The sequence below is a fragment of the Leuresthes tenuis genome, unplaced genomic scaffold, assembly GCF_036924035.1.
Source record: "Leuresthes tenuis unplaced genomic scaffold, fLeuTen1.0.hap1 SCAF_5, whole genome shotgun sequence".
Lineage (NCBI taxonomy): Eukaryota > Metazoa > Chordata > Actinopteri > Atheriniformes > Atherinopsidae > Leuresthes > Leuresthes tenuis.
The window spans coordinates 6,053,675-6,078,844 of record NW_027325359.1 but is presented as its reverse complement, the minus strand read 5'-3'; the positions used below and the strand labels follow the sequence as shown (position 1 = coordinate 6,078,844).

General features: G+C 43.5%; 2 protein-coding genes across 2 annotated transcripts; both read right to left on the bottom strand.

Annotated features, from left to right (window-relative positions):
* Positions 1–276: 276 nt before the first annotated feature.
* On the bottom strand, positions 277–19,967 carry polr3b (polymerase (RNA) III (DNA directed) polypeptide B). Its single transcript, XM_072385598.1, has 28 exons — positions 19,835–19,967; positions 19,539–19,571; positions 18,811–18,867; positions 18,663–18,727; positions 18,501–18,576; positions 18,229–18,329; positions 17,875–17,966; positions 17,658–17,775; positions 16,901–17,009; positions 16,057–16,179; positions 13,997–14,113; positions 13,765–13,899; positions 12,585–12,746; positions 12,202–12,402; positions 11,619–11,781; positions 10,740–10,893; positions 10,473–10,547; positions 9,391–9,489; positions 9,174–9,301; positions 8,013–8,222; positions 7,201–7,359; positions 5,751–5,868; positions 5,483–5,625; positions 3,149–3,252; positions 1,917–2,083; positions 1,110–1,223; positions 754–927; positions 277–627 (listed from the first exon to the last, which is right to left on the bottom strand). The coding sequence occupies exons 1-28, from the start codon at positions 19,904–19,906 to the stop codon at positions 498–500; spliced, it is 3,399 nt and encodes a 1,132-aa protein (XP_072241699.1). The 5' UTR covers positions 19,907–19,967; the 3' UTR covers positions 277–497.
* A 1,481-nt stretch (positions 19,968–21,448) lies between these two features.
* endouc (endonuclease, polyU-specific C) lies at positions 21,449–24,040 on the bottom strand. The gene is made up of 8 exons (XM_072385597.1): positions 23,934–24,040; positions 23,732–23,785; positions 23,539–23,638; positions 23,344–23,455; positions 23,155–23,276; positions 22,295–22,407; positions 22,049–22,199; positions 21,449–21,962 (listed from the first exon to the last, which is right to left on the bottom strand). Exons 1-8 carry the CDS (start codon positions 23,942–23,944, stop codon positions 21,687–21,689), a joined length of 939 nt encoding a protein of 312 aa, XP_072241698.1. The 5' UTR covers positions 23,945–24,040; the 3' UTR covers positions 21,449–21,686.
* Between the last annotated feature and the right edge of the window lie 1,130 nt (positions 24,041–25,170).

Genomic DNA, 25,170 nt, shown 5'->3' with positions numbered 1-25,170 from the left:
CTACCCAAAACACTTTTAATAAATGTTCAGCACCGTGTTTTCCACATGTTAACATATGTTCTAGTTAGATTCACTCTTTTATGAAGGTGTTTCAAACACTACAGGCCTTTAGTTCGATTTGGCAGAGAAAAAGGACGACATGAAGACTTTCAGCATGGAACACAGAAAGCCTGTTCAGAGCTGCTCGGCATCCTGAGAGTCATTTTAACATTTCTTACCCAAGTAAGAAAAGAAAAGAAAATAATAACACACAGCTGAATGTGAAATCATCCTTTTGTATTTATTATGTACACAAAGAGAGTAAAGGTGAGAAATATCTACAAAAAAGACAAACAGAAATAAGATCTAAACTTAACATAGTTGTAGCTTTTGAAAACTCAAAAACAATCCGCCTGTAGCCCTAATCTCTCCTCTAACTTTTAAACTTAAACCTTAAATGTATCTCTCTGACCTCAGACCTTTCCCTCACACAGGCTGCGTTTCTGTCCCTGTCCTGCTCACTCGTTGTAGCGCGACAGTTTGAGTCGAGGGATGATGTTCATGGACTGCAGCTCCTGGAAAAGTAGCTTGCAGGCGTAGGGGATCCGCAGGGAGGAGACGTGGCAGGACGACTTACAGTAATGACACCTGGGAGACACAGACCAGACACGAACACAGACTTATTTCAGAGGTGTAACTTTTGCTAACCTTTGTGTTGGTTTCAGGGAAAAAGGAGCCTCCTCAGATACCTTTTTTTTGCATTTTTAAACTTACCACCCAGAGTATCCCAACAGGCCGCACTGTCCACACACGTCCACCTCGAAGGCGTCACTGGAGATCATGAGGCGCTCCAGCAGTAACATGCTCGCTCCATAGCCGATCAGACAGTCGCGCTCCATCTCGCCCAGACGCAGTCCTCCGTCTCTGGAGCGCCCCTCTGTGGGCTGCCTGTTAGCAGGACGTGGGGCGTCAGGAAATGCAGAAAAACAAACCCGGAAAAAGTTACCGTCACTCTGACTTCCTTCGGTGACGTAAATCTAATCGCTGATCAACCCATTCCAATCAATAATCCCAAAAACGCACCGATCAGAAGGGAGAGATCAGCAGAGATTAGAAACCGTTGGTTTTACCTGGTGAGAACGGCTCTGGGCCCCCGAGCTCTGGCGTGCATCTTATCAAGAACCATATGCTTCAGTTTCTGATAATAGACCGGCCCAAAGTAGATGTACGCCTCAAGAGGTTCTCTGAGGAAAATACAGAAAATACTAAGAGAGTCAACCCCACAATGCAGAATGTTTTCATTTATGACATAAATTTGAACAAAAAGGGTGAGGGGGGTGATAAACTGGGATCATCGCAAACGTTTGTGAGTATTTTGACTGTCTGAGTCACTGAGGCCCTTCTATTGATCAACGGTGAATTATGGATCTTTTTTTGTGCTCACGGCAGACATTTTGGCTTGAAATAGTCGGACGAACTCGGGTTTATTCACTTCTGCCCCTGTGCATGTGTGTCAGTTGTAGAAAATTCACAATAGCAAAACTTTCTCTAAGTGGAATGCAAACAACATTAAAAACTCCTGAGTTTGTCCAACTGTTTTACGTCAAAATGTCTGCTGTGAAAAAGGTCTTTTGTCTTGTGGGAATGCAGGTAAGAGCTGCTCTAAATGAAGGTTCATCCAAGTGTTTCTGCAGCATGTTTTTGTTTTTTATTTTTCTTAGAAGCTCTGAGTTAGTTTAGTCCTTGCATCAAACTGCTCGTTTGATGATCTTGCAGCCAGATCTTTTAAGTGTGTGCGTTTCCCCACCCCAACAACACAATTGCTGTTGCAGAAAAATTGCTGACATCCAACTAAAACACAAATCTTTTGGAAATATGACAAGTTTGTGAGTTCTGGTTACTGGGATGAAAGTTGCTTATTCATTTTTCACTATTACCCGGTGATTCCTGAAGTGACGTAGTCCTTGCCCTGGTAGTTGTATCCATAACGGATCAGATCCTCACACACATCCTTCACCTTGCTGCCTCCGAAGGCCGTACCGTAGTGGAAGCGTCCGTCCAGGACTCCCGCCTTCCCCGCCAGCAGCTCTATCAACTTTCCCACCTGATCAAATCCAGAAAAACAGCAACTCTGATTATAACAGAAATCTTTTTGGGATTTAGAGCCTCTCTTGGCACTAAATGTTGATATTGTGGATGAGATTAGATTACACGTGTATCCCCCCTCAGTGTGGGGACAGAACTCCAAGGATGACTGATTTCAACAATTCAGCCGAGGCTGCACCCAGAGGACCCCTGACCCCGTCACATAAAAGGAAACACCTACTCTCATATCACTCTCCGGCCACAGAGACATCCTCCCGAGCCAAACATTTCAGAGTCTTTTCCATGGCAACCACAGCAAGCAAACACACTGACAACTTCAGCAGTGAAGATCCATCAGGTTTTTACAGTGCGAGGGACAAAAAGCAGCCAGAAACGGGGCCAAATCTCATGTCGTCCACATTCAGCTCCTCCCTACATTTCAGATGTTCTGGGCACGTTTGATAAAACTTCCACACGCTGCTACAGGCGGCGGCTTCGTTGGCAGCCGTCTCCGCAGCAACAAATATCTGTTTGTGAACAGTAAGATTGCCGCTTAACGGCGTCAATGGACGTGTGCTCTGGAAGCCAACGATAACCCAGAGAGAAGAGGAGCGCGGATAATGAGGGTTTTGTCTCAGAAGAGCCGACACAAACTTAAGAAGAGCAACAGTCAACACAGCCACTGAGGTGATCCAGGATTAACTCGGAGCCAAAAATCACATGTAACAACGGACTGAAGGTCCTGGATCAGCTGTGAAATAACCAGCTTTTTAATCCGAACAAGAGAAAATTTTACATTTTTCACAGAGAGCTGAACAGGATTAGTCAATTTATCAGTCACTTACAATCAATCTGCAACCTCTCTGATAACCTTTGAATCGTTATTTAATGACAAAAACTGCACAGGTTTGGATTTAATTCATGTTTAAATCCATCTTTGGTATTAACAATCAAACCATCTACTGTATTCAGAGACATAATGATTCATTCAGTGCAGCATATCAAGCCTTGAAATTCTTGTCTGGCTTTTCATTTTATTGAGAAAACAACAAGCTGTGCAGGTTGCAGCTGTGAGGAGGCGTACCGTCATTCTGGAGGGGTATCCGTGAGGGTTCATGATGATATCTGGACAGATGCCTGTGTCACAAAACGGCATGTCCTCCTGTGGCACGATGAGCCCGCAAACACCTAGCACACGCACAGACACACGAAAACTGTTCAAATCTGGGAACAAACCCAAGAGCAAAAATAATCAGCATACAAGAGAAGTGCGTTTCTACAAAAGCAACACATGAAAAGCACTTTGAGAACGTGTTTCTCTGGTGGTGGTCTCAGACTCCTGTCCCGGTGAACTGAAACTGAAAAACTGAAACTCCTGGGGGAGTTTTGGACGGTTCGGACCAACATGAAGAACTCTGTGGTGTTCTGAGGTGCAAAACACGATGAGAAAACCCCAAAAATGACATTTCAGAGAAGAAGACAACAAAATAGGAAACCCAAAAAGCTCAAAGAACTTGGCTTTTCAATCATTTGTGATGTTGAAATGAGCTTCTGGTTTGGTTTTCAGAGAGGTGTTTAGTTTTGTCATTGTTCATTGGGATCTGCTGCATCCTCTGAAATGTTGTTTAATTTAATTTGCTGTTTTGCACCTCCAGGCCACTGTATGCAGGACAGGCGATGTGCATTTTTCTTACATTACACACACTAAGTGTTTAGGGTTAAAGTTAATTAAACGGCAAAAAAAAAAAAAAAAGTATTTTTCGCAGCCTGTTTTGTAGTTCGTGTTTGTGGTGGGAGGCAGTTTGTGGACCTTGCAGATCATGACATTTCCATACTCATGTGGACAGACAGGGCCCTCTTTTGACTCCCATGATGGGGGGACGAGCTCCTTGGTACCCAGGAGTTTAAGTGTGAGTGCAAATGTTTGCTGAGGGGCCGAAGCACTCTTCCTTGGCCAGGGTAAACAGATTGTAGACCCATTTGCAAATGAAAAAAAGCAAAAGAGGAGTGAAGAGAGGGAGAGCAGGAAGTGGAGAAAGGTGCTTAGCTGGACAGGGAGACCAGGATTACACACCCATGACTTTTAGTTCAACTCGGAGGAAGTGGAGGGGATCAACTGGAGAGGAGAAACTGAATCGTTGCACGTGGAAAAATTTGCAATTAGCCGAGCGGTCAACGCCACAGCCGACTGCTGATGCTTTACAGGATGTTGCAACAGGATGTTAACTGGGAACAAGTGCAGCGATTTAGTGGAAAGCCATCCAACAGCAGGAAGAAGGTGAAAGAAAAGAGAAAAAGGCTAGTAAGGCAGGGCCAGAAGAAACACCAAAAGAAAGAAAAGGCAGCAAGAAAAAGGCTGAATATCAGAGTAAAAGCAGTGTGGAAAAAAAGAACGATGGAAGAAGGAAAGATGTGGAAAATGGTTGAGTTGAACAAAAAAAGCCAGAGAGAGACACAGGTTCCAACAGCAGACATCCTTGGTGTTGTTTGTTTTGTGTGAAAGTGAATGATAAAAGAGGCATGAAATCAGCAGAGAAAGGCAAGACAACAGCAAGGGTCCACAGCCCTCCATCACAGCTCATACAGCTCCACACTGACGGCTCGCACAATGGGCCCCTAATACTGACAACACCTCCTCCCCCACCTCCACAGCTGTGTGTGTGTGACCGGTAAATAATTAACTTATTCTGCTCTGCTGACCGGGACCTATGAGAGTAGGAAAGAGAAGCTGGGAGATCCATCACTGCAGCCAAATTTAATGATTATCTATGTTAATTTAAAAGTCACTCAAAGATTCTATTAAATCAAGTCAAGTATAAAAATGTGCTTTTTTCTTAAAAAGTTTTTTTTTTTGTTGTTGTTGTTCTCCAAAGCAGCTGAAACATAACTGCAAAGAGCCCTGATTAAAATCCAGATGTCCCCCTGTTGCACATCTGGGTGTTTCCATCCAGCTCTCCTCCAGCTAACCCCACTGCGACCCCTCTCTCTTCGTCCCTATCTGAGACAGAAGACATTGTCCCACCGTGAGTTGACCGCCCAGTGCCCACTGCGTTAATGAAGAGAGTAAATTATGCAAGGCGCCAGTTAGCTTTTTGATTAAAACATCATACAAGCCCTCTATAGGGGAGGTGCTGCAAAACAATGGAGGTTGTAAACACTTTTTTTTCCCCATCCCAGTAGCAGCAGAACACTGCTGGGGTGTAATAAATTTGCATAGTCTGGCACAGGACAAAGAGCCAATTAATTGAAAGGAGCTCCGGTGCAGAGATCTTTTTTTGTTTTGCCCAGTCACTCTTTTACAAACAAATTTGGCCTGAAAGTGGTGAATATTAATGCAAGTCTTTGTATTCTCCTGGCAGGTTTGGGGTCAATATGCAGCTCTCCACTCAGAGCTGTGCTACTGCCATTAAGTTAGCACCTTTTTGTCCGTGTCGACTGCTGAATTTGTCTCCTATCTCGGGTCTCCTGGTCTGCCTCAGGAGGATCTTGATCAGGGACGCATCTTCGGCGTTGGACGAGATCATGACCTTCTCGATGTACGAGTCTGTCGAGCCCTTATAGCTGGGAACAGAGTGTATCACAGTGTTTTTATTTTCTTTCTCGGAGCAGGAATAGTCATTTAGAAGCTGCAGAAAATGTTCCACATTGAGGAGAGGCAGTGTGTGGGTGTGGTGAAATGCACCCACCTGATGGGCACGTCTCTGAACTGGGGCTGGCCTGGCTGGGCACTGCCCTCCAGTGGCGTCTGGGTGACAGTTGGCATAGATTTGTTCACCAGCACCTGTTTGTTCTCCACCTTCTCACCTAAGTCACAAAACATACACCAAACAGTGTCAGACTGGCCTTCCTATTCAAACACTTAGAGGCTACTCACTAATCTTTTCCACGTGCTGTTTAATAAAGTTGAGTCCAAGTCTTTAAACTGCTTCTTTTTTTTTTTTTTAAATAAATGCACAGCCAAAAACACCGTCTCTATGAAATCGAGAATTTTCCACATCGGGGCTGGATATGGAAACCGCTTTGCAAAACTTGCCCATGAGTAGTATTATACTCCAACTACAGGAGATGTTTGAAGCCCTCAGAGCAGGATGCTAATAAGTCTAATGAATGCGACTTCCTGCATCATGGCAGAGCCCTGATCTAATCAAGATGTGCGCCAACACAAAATTAAGTTGTGATAAAGACAGCTGGAAAAACCCAGATGTTGGCGCATTGTGATAATTCTTTAGATTCGATCTCCTACATTTTTCTGACACCTTGAATTTAAAACAAGTATTTCAGAGTCTTTTGTGGCTGCAGAATAAAAAAGTGTGTATTAGTTATACAATACGAACACAAAAAGTTCCACCAACATCATTACTAGCATCCTCCAGAAATACTTAGTTGCATAATCTTTGGCAACAACAGCCTCTAAATGTTTGTAGGCATCTAGTAGCTTCTTGCTGGTCATTTCCTCTCTTCCACTGCTTTCGTTTGCAGTCCTTTCAGTAATCACAGCCATCAGCTCTTTCTACGGATGTTCAGAGGGAATTAGGACAGGACTCTGTGTTATATTGCTGTTGAGTGGGTGCTTTGGGACCACGTCCTGTGGAAAACACCGGGATCTTCTGCTCAAACTTAGTTTTTGACACTTGGTCCACATTTTTTTGCTGATAGATTTAAAGCTTGCAGCATGATAGCACCTCTGCCATGTTTTACTGTAGGTAGAGCTGCGTTTCCTTAAAGGCTTCATCTTATCATCAATAAACAGATGTGCAGCACTCCCAAAGGGCTGTACTTTGGTTTCCTCTGTCCAGAATGCACTCATATCTGACTGTAGCCTATGTATAAAAGTCCTGCCATCATTGTTCCTGGACTTTCTTTCAATAGTGGTCAACTCTTTGGTCTATGAACATGTGGTTCTGCTTGGTTCAGTTCAGTCCAGACCAAAACCAATACAGCACATCTCCAGAAACTAATTAAATATATTCTGTTTCAGAACCTTTGAAAGCAGTGAAACTATCATTATTTAATTCATGTGAATACTGACATTTTTGTGAGTCCTTTGATTTCTTTTTTAAATTAAGTTTGAGGAATCTATTTAAATTGATGGACCACATAACAACCCGGGCGTCCTCCAGCCCTGCTGGAACTCACCCGGGGAGCAGATTCCATCAGCATCCAGGATGTTGTGTCTCCAGATGGGTTTGCGTGTGGCGGCGTCCAACATGGGCCCCATTACTTTATCAAAGGTCTGGTTGGTGTAACGTCGCAGCGTGCATTTGGCATTTTTGTAGACAAGACATCGACCAAATCCTGCAGGATAGCACATTTGATGTCAGAGATCAAACTGTCAATCAGCTGCTAGCAAAGTTTTAAAAAAAGGCATTATTATATTTTATTATGTCAACACACTTTCCCACGGTTTTGATAAAATGTCGAACATTATTTGGTCAAACTATACCAAAGAGACAGCGTTACTGCTTTTAAAAATGATGATTTTACAGCTTTCCTTTGCATCTCCTTTTAGGGCGTGACATGAGCCACTCGACTCCACCCCTCTCTGCAGTCAGGTGTGTCGAAACTGAGATCTGCCCTACGGCCCAACAAACTGCACTCAATAACTTGATGCACATCGTTACAGTTTGAGAACACAGATGTAACCTAGCCTGAGTGAGCTCACACTTCCATACTGACAGAAGAGTTGAGACGTTCCCCCTGCAAAATCTGAGCCCTAAAAAGCACCAGGGTTGTGTTTCTTCACTTTGAGTTGTTAGTGACTTCACATGTCCAAATATATGCACAGAAAAAAAGTTAGATTTTTCTTCATAATACCTCCCATTTAAAAACTAACTGAAACAAAAACTAACTAAACATGTGAAATCTATTGAAAAGCATTTAAAATGCACACATGCAGAAATCAATCAAGGCAGCGACACCAACAGTAGTTTGAGAGCAGCAACTCTCACCTCTGTCAAGTGAGGCTTTGTTGAGGACCAGAGCGTCCTCTATGTCGTAGCCACTGTAGCTCATCACAGCCACGGTGGCGTTCTGACCAGCTGGCAGCTTCTCAAAGTCGATCAGCTCAATAGTTTTTGTTTTGACCATCGGCCTCTGAGGATACGCCAGCAGGTACATCAGCGTGTCGATGCGGTTTCTCTGGTTGTAGCCGATAGTTCCTGGAAAGATTGAACATGAAGTGCGGATCAATAAAACTGCCTTTAATATGATAATTCCTGAGTCATTTGTTTGTGGATTACAGGTGTGAAGTCATCCAGTTTGGCTGGTCGGCGTTAGCACCGACCCAAAGCAGCTCAGTGAGAGCACGGGGCAAGTTATGGTGAAAAGCCTGGCCTCCCTGGAAGCCTTGACATTTGTCAGATGCTATTACTTCACAATCAGGCTACAAGCACAGAGTCTGTGATAATAGGCTCAGGCCACACAACCAGATTTGCACATGTATAGGGCTGTCCATACAAAACAGACAAGACAGAGGATATTGGGCCAAATATAGTTCCAGTCAGTGTTTTTGTAAAGATGGGGGGAGGGGAGGAAGGGACGAACGGAGGTGAGGGGAGGGGGGGTGACCGCAGCTCTTACGAATGTGAGCAGGTCCGTTTGGGGAAGTTTTGGTTACCAAGGAGCTACGGGTGCACACTCTGTGGTCTTTTGCAGCTGAGCACACTGACCCCCTGAGCACAGCCAGAGCAGACACAATGAATTGCTAATGACACTCTGGGTGACTGGCAGGGAAAGGGCCTCCGCACACACAGCACAATAGAGAACCTACGCAAGCGCCCCATGTTTGATGTCCATGCGCGTATACACACCGACTGACACACACATAAGACAAGCACTCAATCAAACATACAAATGTGTTCTGACAAAAAGTAGCACAGGAGCAGAGTTTTGGGGGAGACGGCCCAGCAGGCTTCTTGTATTCATACCATTTGTTATTATAATGACTTTTTGGATGATTTTAAAGTGTGTAAATAAAACTCTAAACTCTGCTGATTAGTGAGGTTTAAGAATAATGTTCATGTAAGATTAAAATACTGCAAGAGTGTTTGTGCATAGGAGCAGTGCAGCTGTGTGAAGGAGGTGAAGCTACCTGCTCAGACAAGTCTTACCCATGGCCTGCTTGCCCATAGCGCACTGGTATGTGTTCCTGGGTGACTGGTTGTGGTGGGGGTAGGGAATGAGGCCGGCACACACCCCAAGCAGCGTGAAGGGCTCGATCTCCAAGTGCGTCGTGTCTCTGGAAAAAGGAATAAAAACAAAGTGTGATGACTGACATGAAGCAGGAGGGTCTTTCTTAACGTCAGCTGAACATCGCGTGCCACCCACTTGTTGATCATATGTTCGTAAAGGGCGATCTGACAGTCATTCTCCTCGTTCACATCCAGGTATTCCACCAGGCCTTCGTGCAAGAAATCCTCAAAGGATCTGAAGTTGAGAAAAGTTTCAGAAATAATCAAATCTGCTGCTCTGCATTCCTTGTGTCAGGTCCGTCACAGCTAAAAGACATGTTCAACCGGACTGAACGACTCCCCCAGGTTTGAGGCTGAGAATGAATAAAACAACTTGTTTCATGCAGCTGGTTAGAGTGTGTCATATTAGCACCGAGTCAACACTCTCATCCAAATCTGGAGTGGTTTCCTGTAAGTGAAGGAGAGCCTTTCTACAGCTGTCCATTATGAGTTTGGTTGGGGGATGAGACACATTTTTACAATCAAACGAAACCCAAATTTCAAGCATAACAAACAGTTTGATAAAATTCCCTAAAGACACATTTAAACCTTTATTCGTCAGCATCGGACACAGACTAAAACATAGAATAAATGAAAAAGTTACTCTCATCCCTGTAATGCTGAATATAGAAAAAATGTTTGGAAATGTTTTGTTTTTTTTACACATTAACGCAGATGTTCTGGAGAGCATGCCGACAATTTGGTCCAGACTTTTTCTGCAGCTGCTGTTCACACGAGCTCCACGGTGAGAGATTTTCTGCTGGACTCTTAAAGCAGAAAGCATGAGGGGGGGTCTGTCAGAGCGCTCGGGTGGCAGGACGTCACGCAGAAATGTGTGGAAATAGTCGAAACAACATGTTTTGTTTACAACACACCAAGATTGGTGCGCGAGGCTGCTAGATGCAGGTTGTTCTCATGCTGAGAATCCAAACAAACCCGCTACATCTCAACGAATGAGCAGAAAACAGCACGAAGCAGGAACTCAGTCGCTTATTAACTGTAAATGCTCTGGACATAAGCTCCTACATTCACCCAATAATCTTCGGAACATTTGCAGCTAGTCTAATCCTGCAGACATTTCTGTTCTCTTTCGCCATCTCACCAGAACATCTCCAGATCACGTCCAGACTGCTGTGCATGTGTAAAAACAGCTTTATGTCTCTCCAGACTCTCACTCACCTGTAGCCCTGAGACAGATCCTCAATGTGTTTGTTTTTCACCATCGGTTGTCCCTTCTTCACGATGATGTACGGCCTGCAGGATGGGAAAAACAAACAAACCCAGAACCTGATTTAACCTTTGTTTCCTTTAAAGTTCTGAACTGAACTGAGTAACATGCAGGGCTAATACCTTAGTGTATCAGACTGTATTGTGTTCAATGCATTGTATTTAATAAATAATCATTCATTTTTTTACATCTATTTTGTCCTCTCCGTGATTTCCCACCTGCAGAGTCGTCCTCCGTCAGAAGAAATGTAGACGCAGCGGTCAGTCAGGTTGGTGGAGATGGAAACAAACTCATTTATGAAACCTGCCCTGCGCATGAGTCTGAAGGTGCTGACCAGCTTGCTGTGGTCTCTGATCACACCCAGAATGTTACCTGTGGACGCAAACAGGCGGGTGGGTGGGTTGGTGGATGGATGGAAGGAAAGCTCAGATATTTAGGAACTCAATTCAGTATATCGGGAGTGAAAAGGCAGTATGAGGAGCAGCAGCACGTTTTAATGTCTTTTTTTTTTTTTTTTTAAACCAGGAAACCAACTTTTTGGCATAAATTCCAACTCCAAAACATTAACTAGAAAGAAAAAAAGTCTCAATGCTTGGACAAAGCAGAGCTTAAAGTGCCTGCAGGGGTTTGTTCATATCAAGTCTGACAGACAAATGAGTGGAGAACAGAGGAGACTCTGTGCTCTGCCTCTGTGTGAGGGCACCGAGTCGCAGTGAACACACCGACGGGCTTTGACACCTGCTGCTACCAACTAATTAAAAAGTATGGCAGCTAATATAATTTGACAGTTATCAGTGCTGAGACAAACATATACAGTAATTAAAGGCCCAAGTTTTGACTCAAGAATAATACCTACAGCTGCTGTGAAATTAACGACTTATCAGCTTCCCTGCAACATACAAAATGACCTCATGCAAACTAAACAGAATATTTTTCCCTTCATGTTTGTAAGCAATGCATTTAAAAAAAAAGAAAAGAAAAAGAAAAATAGCAGGATTACTTTCTTTCTTTTCACTTTCTTTTCAAGAGATCTGAAGCAACAGCAGGCAGTTTTTAATTCCGTTTGTCTTTATTTGTTTGTCTTTTCGGAGTTTTACCGTTGAGGAAGACGAGGAAGACGCTCGGGTAGGAGAGCTCCTCTCCACACAGCAGGTTGACGTCCTCCACGCCGAGGTTAAAGGCCAGTTTGATGATAGGTCCGTCCTCCATGTCGGTGGTGATGTGCGTCATCAGAGCCAAGTTCTTCACCAGACCACAGGCCTACAAATCCACATGTTAGATGTGAAAAACACAGTCTACCACTCTAATGGCTGTCAAATGACATTCCCAAGCATCAGTCTTTTGACGTGTGGCGTTGCTCAGCTGTACGACCCTACCTCTCTAGAATTTCCCCAGTTTACCCGATTGTGGCAGCAGAGCATCAAATCATTCGAATGTGAACCTCCAAATGATTTAATTGAAAGTCAATCACTTACTTATTCATACCAGAGGAATATATTTGCTACTAAAGTTAATTCTTTTTCCTCTTATGTTTTTATAGGTTAAATTCTGCATAAAAATCCTTTTACTGTAAACATTTTTTTAAAAAGAGGCGGTCTGTAAGGTGTGCTGGTGTGGTTAGACCCGGATATTAACCACGGACAGCTGACAGGCCAGCTGTGGCTGCTGCAGCGTGCTCACCTCTCCTTCAGGAGTGTCGGATGGACACAGCATCCCCCACTGCGACGGCTGCAGGGAGCGCGGCCCGCTAACCTTCCTGGTCTTCTCAAACTGGGAGGAGATCCTGGTCATCATGCCAAGACCTGAAATGTAGGAGAGACGAGACAGAACCTGCGTGACACCCTGACGGTCCATCTTGAACCTCTTCAGAGACCAGTTGCCCTGTTGACAAAAACAAGACCCGAGTTCATAACTTGTAGGAACCAATTATCTTCTTTGAATACATTTTTGAGACTTTAAAGTAAAAACCGACATCCAAAATGTAAAAATGATTATTCTAATTAGGCTTCAAACAAGCATAACGGCCTCATCGCTCTACATCTCTGTGACTTGCACACACTCACTGTAGATATGGCATTGACCATGCCGTTGGTGATCTGGTCCTGCCGCATGTGTTTGACCACATCAAACTGAGCTGCTCTCTGCTTGGGGATGATCTGGTCAGCAATCTTCTTCAGTTCAGAGTTAAACTTCTTAAAAAGATCCTCAAACAGCAGAGACAGGAGCTAGAAAAAAAAAAAAAAAAAAGAAGAAGAGGAGAAAACATCGTCTGATTAGATATCGTTCACTTATCAAGTCACCAAAAAACCGGGTCATCTCAGTGCTCTCCTGGTAAAATGTGTCTGCGCGCGTTTCAAATTAACATGGAGGTGCATTTACTGTCAGATTCAATAACCAGGTGTGCCGGCTTACACGTAAACCTGACCTGGCCACCATCCCGGGTCCCCGTCCTCCACACACCCACCACACCCTGAGCATTAGCATACATCAGAACAAACAGGCAGCACTGCTTGAAATTAATAAAGAAATTAAGCTTCCATTGCGCAGCCAGGCCAATTAGTTGAATGTCAGGGAACCATAATTGAAGAGTGAGGAGATTGCTGGCGTTGTTAGTGCGTAAGCCCCTTTTTGAAAGAGGGCTCTGTTGCCCCCCCCCCACCACTCTCCTCCTCCCATCTTCTGCTCCTTATACAGAGCAGGTTGGGGGGGAAATTAAAGGCCTTAAGACAGCAGTAATTACATTATCAGAGCCGAGCCTGCGGATTAGCTCAATCGCTCCAGTCAAGGCAGCATTTCTATTGTCATGGCGCTGAAAAATCCCCATGCATCCACGGCCTCGGGATTTTGGTGCCACCGCATATCTCCCTTCTGACAAAGCCAGGCTGTAATACAGGGGGAGGGGGAACCAAAACAAAACAGGGAAAAACAAAGCTGTGGGGAAAATAATGAGAGTCTTATTAAAAGAAGGAGGCAGGAACAAAGGTGCAGGTGAGAGATCAGAGCCGGCGTACTCTGCTGCAGTGCTGTGATCCATTCGCACTGAAGCATGGGAGACCGCATGTGTGGACACATTATTAATAAGCATGTTTTGTTTTTAGTGGCTTTATGCAGCAAACACCTTTCAGTGAAGAAAACTGAATGAATGAGTAACTGGCCACCTCAACAGGGTACTTTTAATGTCAGAACAAACACAGACAACATTATGGAGCTCATTGGATTTCAAACAAGTGCATGAAAGTTTACCTGTCCGGCCAACTCAAGACGTTTGTTGCCATAGTAATCTCTGTCGTCCACTTTGTTCTCCCCTTGAGCCAGAATCACCCTCCGAACCATCACAGCCAGGTAAATACACTTCGCCCGAAAGTTAAACTCTTTGACCTGAGGACAAAAAGTAAAAAGATTTTTTCTTATGTGGAATAAACTGGAGATAAATCCCTTATTATCATGAGCAGAGTCTGACATTCTGTTAACATACGGGCACGTGAGTGAGGATGAGGGAAGCCAGCAGCTCTCTGGCCTCCTCCATCTTGGTCTTCTTGGGGCCTCCCCACATACGTTGTCGTCGCACTTTATTCCCAAGATACCTCAGAGCCTGAAACACGCAGCAGAGATGTCAACCCTAAAAACTGAACGTTGGTCTTAAGGTCATTTTACACCAACTAAAACTGGCTGTCGGCAGAATCTGTCTCTCTCGTCTTTTTATGTGTACTGAACCATCAGCTGTCAGACCACCTAGATTGTTTTAGTCTTCACCAGGAACGTGTCAGGTTAGAAAGCAAGAGATATCACCGAAGGACGGTCCGTGCAGGGAAGGTGTTCTACAACACAACTGTACAAAACAATCCAGATGACTTGCAACTAAAATGCAGGTTTTTAAACCCACACAACTGAGCTAATACTATGCTGGACACAGAAAAACTGAACTAAGACCTGACTTTATACAGCCACACACAAATTTGCACCTGAGTGTGTTCAGCTGCAGCCGTCCACTGAACTACAGGAAGGTCAGAGGTCAGAGAGGCTTGACCACTTTCTGCCAGACCACCCACTCTGACCTCCACAACATGCAAACACAAAAACGGCTTAAAGGCAGCTCAGTAAAATAATCTGCCAAATACAGAGTCATAAAAATGACTTGATAAAATCACCGTCCTCAGATTCTGAAATCTAAAAAGAAAAAAAGAAAAAAAAGATGGCAGTCAAATTTGGTTTAGGCCGATTACTTATCATAATCTGATAACAGCGCGTCTTTAGCCTTATCTGCCTTTAATTATACAGATTTAGGTCTCATTGTGCACAATACAATGACCCAATGAATACCACGAAAAGGCATCACGGCGGCTGGCAGACAGAAGAACAGTGATGGGTTGCTAGGACGCAAAAATGGCCTCATCAGTGGATCCTCCAGCAACGTAATCTTTATGAAAAACAAATTGGTCGATTGCATTCATCGGTAGATGTCAAAGAAAAACACGTGGGCCCTCTGAATGACCACCAAAACATTACTTAACAAGCTGGAAAGACAAAACCTTCCTCATCTGATCAGAAACAGACAAAGAAAATACCTTCTGTCAACAGACGGCAGCCGCTCGTTTGTGCCTCAAACAACATCATCCTGATCTTCAGACGAAGCTAATGGGCACCGTTAGAGCTGCCTGATCATTCAACATGTTTGGATATGAACTGCCAGCTGAATCTCTGATGAGGTCACATCGTGTTATCATTAAGTTCAGCGGGAGTTTATCTGAACGGGCGAATTACTGAATGTTTTTAACTAACCGTTAATGGTAACATTAAGAGAGTTCGATGGCAACGAGGCCTCCGTCATGTCTGAAAACATTTCTAAAGCTCAGTGCTTCACATGTTACACATGTAAAGGTGACAAGCTGTAGTTTCACGTGGGGTTTTCTAACTTCCTGATTCTTGCTGCCACCATGAGGTGGTCCGGCAACCAGCTGAGACTCCAATTAGTGAGCTTTGGTGGAGCAAGCAGACATACAGCTCAAAGGAGACAATCTAACAGTTTCCCTGTTTTCAGTCATTTGTCCTATGCACAGCAAACCAGCAGCTGACTGCAGCTTCATTGTTGCGGTACAGATCTGTGTACTTATTGTATTCTGTGAAAGAAAGCTGTAGTTTGAGAAAGCTTTCGACCTAGAACTTCAATTAAAAAAAAGCAGTGTATCTATATGGGTCAAATTCCAAAACACTCTGGATCTACACACAAAAAGACAAAAGAAAACATAAAGGGGAACTGTGTGTTTGTAATGTACGAGTCAGATCAGAGGAGCCGTAAAGAGACGTGGGTGTGCGTGTGCGATGGAGAGGAACATGTTGCTGTAGATAACGAAATGCTGGCTTGCTGCTATTTGAGAGCACAGATTATTAAAACACTACAGTGGAAATCTCTGTTGCCTGTAAAAAAAACCTTGATGACGTCAGAGTTCCTCCTCATTCAATTCTTTTTGTTAGAACTTTTCTTGATTGTTGAAACTCCCTCCTGAAACTGAGCGCCAGACTGATCGCTGGAGGTACCTGAGTCTGTGTGAAGATCTGGGCTTTCTGGCACTCCTCCAGGCTCGGGGCGAAGCTGGCCATGACATGCTCCTCTGTACCGATCATCTGAACAATCTCCTGGTCACTCTCCACACCCATACCCTGTGTGGTTCACACACACACACACACACACATGACGTGCAGTCAGATACAAAGATAACAAAGTATGACGCTGGAATGCGTGAACCATAACAATTTGTGAAACGATGTAAAAGGCTCCACACACGGCGGACATTTTGAAAATTAGTGACTGGAAGAAGAGTTGAGACAATGAGATACAAGGAAGAGACAGGCAGGGAGAGGTGAGCTGGCAGTCATAAGGTTGTCTGACATTTGCTTATGGAAATGTGGAGCTGTGGGAACTGAACCGTCTGCCCCACAGCGGATACGAGGTCGTCTCTGCAGCCGCTGCCAAACGGGGGGAGAGGCGGGGAAGAAGTGCTCAGCAAACAGAGCGAGCGTGCAAACTGTGGATACTGACACTTCACTCTGATAAGGAAACATGTTTGAAGAGCTTTTCCTCAGAGGGGACAGAAGTTCATGATACCAGCTGTCCAAGTGACATTTTCATTGTGAGCAAAGGGCGATGAGTGAAACTCAATCAGCTAAACTACTGACTAAAAACCACCCAACAAGTATCAAACCCTCCTGATATTCAAGCAAAGTCTTCGAGCTGGATTAAAAACGGAGCAAAACAGGTTTAAACATTGAACAAATGAGTTTTTCCGGCTTTAGCTGCACCCTGCAGCGCACAGATATCATGCAATAATGTTGTAGCACCACCTGCTGGACATACGGTGTCACCTCATCAAAACAACTCTACCTTGAATATGATGGCGATGGGAGCGTCTTCTGACAGTGTGTTGTGTCGCAGGTAAAACCGGCCTTGCTTCACAATCATATTAGTTCTGCTTTTCTTCTCGTGAGTGGAGCTGGAATCAAAAAGAGCAGGAGACAAATTTGTGATTCCTTACATTGAAGCGGGAGAGTATCTCAGATATTAAGAGTTACTCTCCCTTGATACAACTCTTCAGTAAATATTTAAATGCAAACTGATTCCTGTCAATAAAAGTCTTGGAAGGTTACAACAGAGGAAAAAACTGATGGAGGAATGATCGGATTCTATAACCAAATTTAAAAAAGTTTTGTTTATTACAACAAACAGAGATCGTGGTTACACACAGTCTGTGACGGATTTAGTTTAAGTAGTACACTATCCTGCGTTTAATATTGAACTCTCCTGAATCAGCCATTTCCTGATCGGGACGTATCATTTACATTCGTTTACACTATCATTCGTTATCCTTCGTTACATTTTGCTTGCACTCTGGGATCAACCCTGCTTTTGCCTCATTCTTGTGAGCTCAACCTTTATGCACCGGTGAAGCGAGAGGGCACGACTGAACTGAAACATCTGAGGATCTTGCAATAATGTCTGCTTCAGGAGACTCTAGAGGAGAAAGCCCTTCATAGCAGATGTCTAACAACTCTGGTTTTTCCTTTGTTTCTGGCCTGAAAACTGAGCAGCTTCATCTCTGGACACAGAACTCAACAACTGTTTTGGAAAGATATTATCTTACCTGGTAACTGAGGCTCCGACTGTACCCTTCCTGTCCTGATCCACAATGATTCGATTCTTGGACAGCTGTTCCTGGATGAGGATGACTTTCTCTTGACCTTTTACAATGAAATAACCACCTGTGGATGAACGGGACACGGTACCATCAAAGTGAAGAATGATTAAGAATCGCTGTTGGACAGATGGAATTTTTAAATGACTGCATCATGACGGTGTACCTGGGTCCAGAGGACACTCGTTCAGTTTGGAGAACTCCATGGGCGTCTTTCCTGTGAGAACACAGTTGGAACTTCGCAGCATGATTGGCATCCTGGCAAAAGCAGAGTTATACATATAAACCACAAGAACGTGTGGGTTCAGCTTCTGTAAAGTAAGATTATTGCTATGAATTAAATTATCGTTGTAAAAGAAAGACAGGAAGTCAGTTCATTGACTGCTGCAGCATCAGGAGAGTGCCAAGATGTACAAAAACAAGAGAAAAAAGGCAAATATGGCCTAATGGGTTTTAGATTTGAGATTATGAATATAAGAATTACACATCGAGTCACTTTTGCAGGAAAAAAAAAAGTTACCTTCCAATAGGAAGTGCATTGCGAATGATCCTCTGACTGCCACGGGTGTACTCTATGTCCACTGTGATGGGTGCAGAGTAGGTCATGTCTCTGAGACGACACTGAGTCACATGTGGGGAAGTCTTGTGTTAGCTGACTGTATGTTTAAATATTTAGTTCCTTTTAATAACAATCTAATATCACTTATGTTGAAATACATGAAATTAAATGCTTCATATCCAACACCAGAGACCTGATGATAACTCGTCTGGCCTACCCCACATTGAGCTCACCTCGTGAGGAGAGACCGGTCTGGTTACATTGAAGCTTTCTTCCACATCAGGAATGCCAACGTAGATATTGAGGTATCTGCACAGAAAAATGTTTATTTTAATCAACGCATATCTGAATCGAGAAGTCGCTGCGTTCTGCGTCAGGAGAGAGTTTAGACTTACTTCAGGTACCACATCGGATCAGCATCGCTTGTAATTTTCTCATTTGCTTTCATGATCTTCCTTATCTGAAAAACAACGACGTTCACACTGAACTCAAAGTGCAACTTAACCGGCTGGGATACACACCGATGTTGGGTTCGAGCCTCACCTCCACATTGATGAAATAGTTGAACGAGTCGATGTGCTGCTTCACCAAACCTTTCACCTGCAGAACAAACAACAGCTCAAAAACTCAAAGACAAGTGAAGGAGATGTCCACGAATCAATTCAATGCGATGTTTGGCTGGGTGCTAAAGAGAAGAATCTATAGTCAACAAATTAATTGATGTAAAAAAAGAAAATAGATTTTGGAAACAACTGACAAACTGATTAATGACGGTCAAAATGTAGGAAACAATTAAACTGATAAGATAAACTAATGGTAATGTAAAAATCTGTAACATACTAAAGTAAAATGCTTTGATTTGCAGTTATATATTCACAATATTTAACATTACAAGCACATGTCGAGACTGAGGTTTTATTTTATTGAATTTGATGCAAACAACATGCTTCAAATCATACTGGAAGCAAGAAAACAGCCAGCTATGGGGGTATATTAACGTAACTCCCGCATGTCCGAAGGCCTCTTTCATGCAGAACTCTAAAGATTTGGAGTCCGACTTAAAAATAGAAAGGGCGTTAAACTGTCCTGTCTGCACCTTCATGCATCAACAACATCTGGCGACAAAGGAGGCCTCAAACAGTGGTCTCCTGTGGCCAGGATGGTGGAAATAACAACAAAACTCTTCCCAGTTTGGTTATTTTATGCATGTGGCTGTTGTTCATTTGGAAAAGCAAGAAAACGGGATTTGTAATACACAGCTGTTGTGTTACCTTTAGAAAGGCTGGTAACAATTTCCATTTTTCCTGTCACAAAAAGAGAAAGACAAAGAAAGCAGTTAAATCATAGCCGCAAAAATAAGTATAAAATTATTCAAAGCTTCAGTCTAATATGATCGAAAGCATCAGTTAAACCACAACAACCAGCTAACAGCTTGTTTAAACTCGTCTCGACCTCTCCTTCACGCTGCATCTGAACCTCTGAGCTGTGTTACTGAGCTCAGAGCCTCCATGCTGACATCTCTGCACTCGTGCTGAGCAACTTTCTGTCCGTTTTCCCCCAAACTCACCGCCACCGTGTTGACAGGAGCCGCCAGCTCCTGAGGCGTCATGTCTCCAAACTCTCCTCCCAGCATCTCCATGGTTTCCACCGCTGTTCAGCTGTGAGCACATAAAACTACCAACAATGTCAGTGTTGATAAAAAAAAGTCTCTGCAGCATGTGTCCCACTTCTGTGTTCCGTTGTAACACTTCCGTGTGGGTGGGCGGAACTAAACAAAGCGTTCCGCACACAATGAGTTAGTTCTTCTTCTTTTCTTTCCATCCTGGGCGTGGTGTGGCACATTGCTGCCCCCCACAGTTATAGAGACGCCACTGCTGCTCCAGGGAAATCTTATCGTCATTTCCTAAGCGCTTTTCTCCGACCTTAGGTGGTAGAAAATATTATCAAGGACTTAGGAAAAGACAGTCAATGCGAATTAAACCCCACCTACGCTAATCTGTGATATGTGTCTGAGGCACTGAACCTGCAGATGTTCAATAAATATTCCTTAAAAATCGCTTTAGACACTTTTTCTAATGCAACCATATCACATTGTTCCACAAAGGTCATTCTAGGTATGTATATCACATTCGTGATAATATAGAAATACTACTTTATTATCAACGATCTAGTGTTGTAACGGGCTACTCACATTCAAAGTTAATACCACCAGATCAAAATAATCTAGAGCTGCTATGAAAGAGTCAGAATCATCTCCTTCAGCGTATCCTTTGCTAAAGGAGATCATTAAGGAAGCATCAGGGCTCCTTTCCTTGGCATTTTGGAGTCATTTCACTCAGCTTGGAAGGTTCCAAAGAAAAACAGACAATGTGACTCCTGGAGTATATCCCTGAGGGTTTAAGGAAGTCTATTGCTTAGTTTTTGAAGCTCCCCATCAATCAGCAGCGTTTGACATTTTTTCATCCAGACTGCCTCCAGTCTTTCTCCCTGCTAAAACTGACTTTATCTGCCATTTCTTTACCCTTAATTCCAACCCACAGTTCATCCTTCCTCTGGAATTTTTTAAAAACCCCTCAGTAAAATCTACCCAGCTATGACCTGGCTCAGCTCTGTGCCGTCTCCTCCACCTTCAACTTGCAGTAAATTTGTGAAGCTGAAATGTAATCTAATCGATAACTGTGATTTTGAAACGTTGATATTGGTTCCAGGTGGAGAATGCGGTCTTTTACTGTGTCTCTAGATAGAGGAACAGGCTCTTTCACCTCCAGTGTTAATCCATTTCCTCAGGTTTCCACCTTCTCCAAAGACAGGCATTTGTCTCAAGTAACACATTTATACATTTGAGACTTTAAACCCGAGTCACACTTCAAAAGCAAAAACTGAATGTGATTACTACATCACTCGACTTCTGAAAAAGACGTCACATAGACCTCGACTCTCTTAAAACATTGATTTTAGAGCAACACAGTAAATTTGATTCGCCTGATCTACCTCGATAGAAAGATGTTAAGTGGGTAAAAGTAAAATGTTTGGTTCGCAGCGAACGCTGACAGACGCTGGTCCAGATGTGACAGCTCTGCTTTGAACAATCCACAGAAACCACTTGTTTCTGCTGTGAAAAATGTCAGCCAAAGAACTGTTCTACTGAAACAGCATCAATGATGTTTCACTCTAAAAGAGATGAATTTATAAAATTAAAACTTTTATTTTCATACACAACAACAGTATTATGGAGTACCGTTACGTATTTTACACTTAACTACGATTTCTTCTACATTCTCACAATCTAACACAGTGCATCACTACTAAGTGATTCTACGGTGAGTGTGTCTTAAATGGCATTAAAAAGCGTTAAAAACAACAAAGATGTCTTAAAAACACCAGCTGCTTGGACATAAAGACGTGCTTCCCTCTGTGACTCAGCTGGAGTGCTGCCTGACATGTCTGCTGTTGCTGCTGAGCAGTTTGGGGTACGCCGTCCCGAGGGAGCGTCCGTGTCTGATGACCACCAGCTCCATCTGACACTGATCGATGTTGACCAGCACCGTGGTGCTCCTCTCTGTGTTCATGAGGAAGACGATGGTGAAGAGGGCCATCTCAAACTCAGGGCTGGTCCCGATGAAGGTGCTGCCGACGGGCTTCACCACACCGTGCCAGCTGAACTGGAGGTTCAGAACGTGGTCGTCGTGATCAGGCTGCAGGCGGAGAAGTGAGAGTGCAAAACATTACGGAACATGACGTCGCAGAGAGACGGTTTCCATCTTTTGTCTGATGAACCTACTATGTCGTGGTCCCTGGCCTTGTAACCTTTATAGTCCAACTGCCTGTTTTTTTCTTGCAGGTAGAACTGGATCCAGTTGTGGAAACCAATTATTTCTGACCCAGACCTCATCTCTCCCACAAAGACGTGTTCAAATCCAGAGGAGTCCAGGCTGTCACGCAAAACAAAACTTGACTGTTAAACACAAACAGTATTTAATGGCGAATTCAAGAAAAGACACTTCAAACTGATGTCCAGCAGGCTCACCCTGTGTTTCTCTGCCGGTGGTAGAGGTGGAACCAGATCAGGTTGAGTTGATTCTTAAACTGCCTCACGGCAGAGCTGGACTGTCCTTTGCTCACCAGATACTGATGAGCTCGCTGCGGGGAAAGCATTTCATGACATTCATCAAAGCAATGGCACCTCGCCTCATGTCATCCCCTCTCTGGCCCCCTACTTCCTGTTAAGCATCTTTGAATAAAGGCCACTAGAGCCCCAAAAAACTTATCTGATCTACATGCCTAAAGGAAAGGTGCAATATAAGTGAAGTTGATGCTCTCTGTGAGCATTCACTTTATTTTCATTATGTACATATTTATGGTGCCTTATAAACAACGCTCAATCCTTGAATTTCATCAGAACTAATCGTTCCATAACTACAGTACAGAGTGTAGCTAAATACGTGGTGAAAGAAGAGGAACAAGCTTATTTCTTAGGTAAACAAATGTGTATCTTCTGTCCTGATATCAGCTACAGTGCAAAACCAGAACTGAATGTTCACATTTTTCCCTCTTTAGGGAGGCCGCTGAAGCCAGCACCACATTCCACAGCTGCACACAGATGTTTCAGCTGTGTGTTTTTTTTAAATTCTCCTACACCATGAATGAATGTTTTCAGCTTCCTCAGGGAGGCAGGAAGAGACTAAACTCCCTCTGGAGCCTCAGCTGCAGACTCAAAAGCCCAGAACGCAGGAAAACAGCTGGAGCTTTTTGTTCTTTCTGTGAGAAGTTTGGGATGAGCTGAAAACAAAAAGGTGTTGGCAGAAGAAGCTAGTAACTGAAGAGGTCTGAGAGTCTTAGCTGTTGTTCAGGTGTCTGACTGTGTTAGTTTCAACATTTCGGCCGCACCTTCATCACTTGTGTTTCTAAAACAGCATCCAGGAAGAGATTCATTTCTGCCAGCTCCTCCGGTGTGACTCTCTCCGTCACGCCTGTAGACCGCTCGTAGTTGTCCAGAAGCGTCATGAGGCCTACACAGAACAGACAGCTCGTTCATCACAGTGAATGTTCAGGCAAAGACCGTGACAATCCACTCACGGGAGACGGTGGTAATGTTCCTCAGTTTGTTCTCATCCACGTTGGAGAACAGAGGCTGTGAGGCGTGGTCGTGCACAACATGGCTGCCCTGACTCACATAGCCTGCTCTTCCCTGGACAGGTGAAACACAGAATTCACAGTATCTTCTGTAAAGGCAAAGGAGAAGTGCTGCCCAAGTGAGAAAAGGTTCCTCACCTGAACAGAGAGGGTGTAGTCTATCCCGGGCTTCATGCGATTCACATCCAGCCTCCACAGCTCATTGAAAATGTTGGACAGCTCCTGGTTAATGGCTGGTCTGTTATTGACAGAGTCAGACAGAACAAGCACAAAAACACTTGACAAATACTGAAACAGATACAGAAGTATTTTTATAAATGGATGACTGTACCTGGATGCATTCAGTCCACTGAGAAACACCGCGAGGACGAGGAATCCACAGAGCCTGCATGTCACACGTTTGACAAATTGCCTGTAAGTTTCTTTAGTTAAATCTAAATAAGTCATAGAAATGCCTTTAAACTAAACCAATGGCCTCAAACTGGTCTTTAAAGGGAGGAAACCAGCGACTTGCCAGAAACAAACATACACACCTTACAGCCATGATAGCAGAGAGTCTCCACTCCTTCAGCTCAGTCTACAGCTAAGCTCTCACTCCAGAGTTTGGCTCTAAGTTCAGTCTCCACCCAGAACTTAAACATCTTGATAACGTGGGCATGGACTTAGTTGGAGTTTGTATTTAGCCACCAGAGGGCGCTTTGCTTCAGGATGCAGTTTTTCCTGCAAGAATTTGCATCCACTTCCACAAAGAGACTGTAACCACAGCCCCGAATACACTGAAAGCAAAATGTTTCCATGTGCTCTGAATAAATCTTCTTCTCACACTGAAACACCACAACAATATCAATCATGTCTCACTGAAAAGTTTCTGCTGTGCCAACTCATAGCAAAGAGCTAAACTCTTAGACGAGGCTGTGCAAATGTGAGGTGATGTAAATCTGCAGACATTTGTTTATGGCCTGAAGAGGGGCGGGTGTATGGATCTGTGGGAAATAGTTTGAATTCATCTCACTTTTTAACCCTTTTAGGTGGCAAAATCCATCAACCAGTGTGTTCATGTGCCATTCAGCTGCTGTATATTGAATAAAGTCAGCACTCACACCTTTACATCCAATTCATTTGTGCTGGCTGACTCATGAGCAGAGACACATATCTGTCATTTACTAATTCTGAGGATGGATCTCCTAAAAATAATTTAGAGATTTAAAGATTTATTTGGTTATATTGCACTGAAAGATAAACCGTCCTAATATAATCATTCAATCAAATGTCACAAGAGAAAATATACTGCTTTGCTAATTCCAGCATGAAGGGTTAAATATTTCGGTTCTTAGAGGATTCCAAAAAACAATGGATGGTATCAGCAAACTTTATCAAACCTTCAGCCAGACTGGGAAACCCAAGAAGAGCTATGGAAAATGAACGAATGTGCGGTCAAACTCGAAGAGAAATAAACCGATGAAGGCAGAGGAGACGGGACGCAAAAGCAAAGGCGAGAGGAGCCAAGAAGAGAAGAAAACCTCACAGATGAGAAGTGAAAGCAGGAAATGTTCATAGAAAACAGAAGGGGAGGAAAATAACCAAATGATTTTTAAATGTGTCTAAACATGTTACATAATGAACTAATGACTAAAGTTAATTTAATGAACAGGAAGTAAAAACAAGTCTCAGTTTGGCCTCTTATACTTTCAGGCTTTCACCTGCAGCTGATGTTGGAAATCAAAATGATTTCCTGTGCAACCATTTTCACGTGAACAGAAATAAATGATT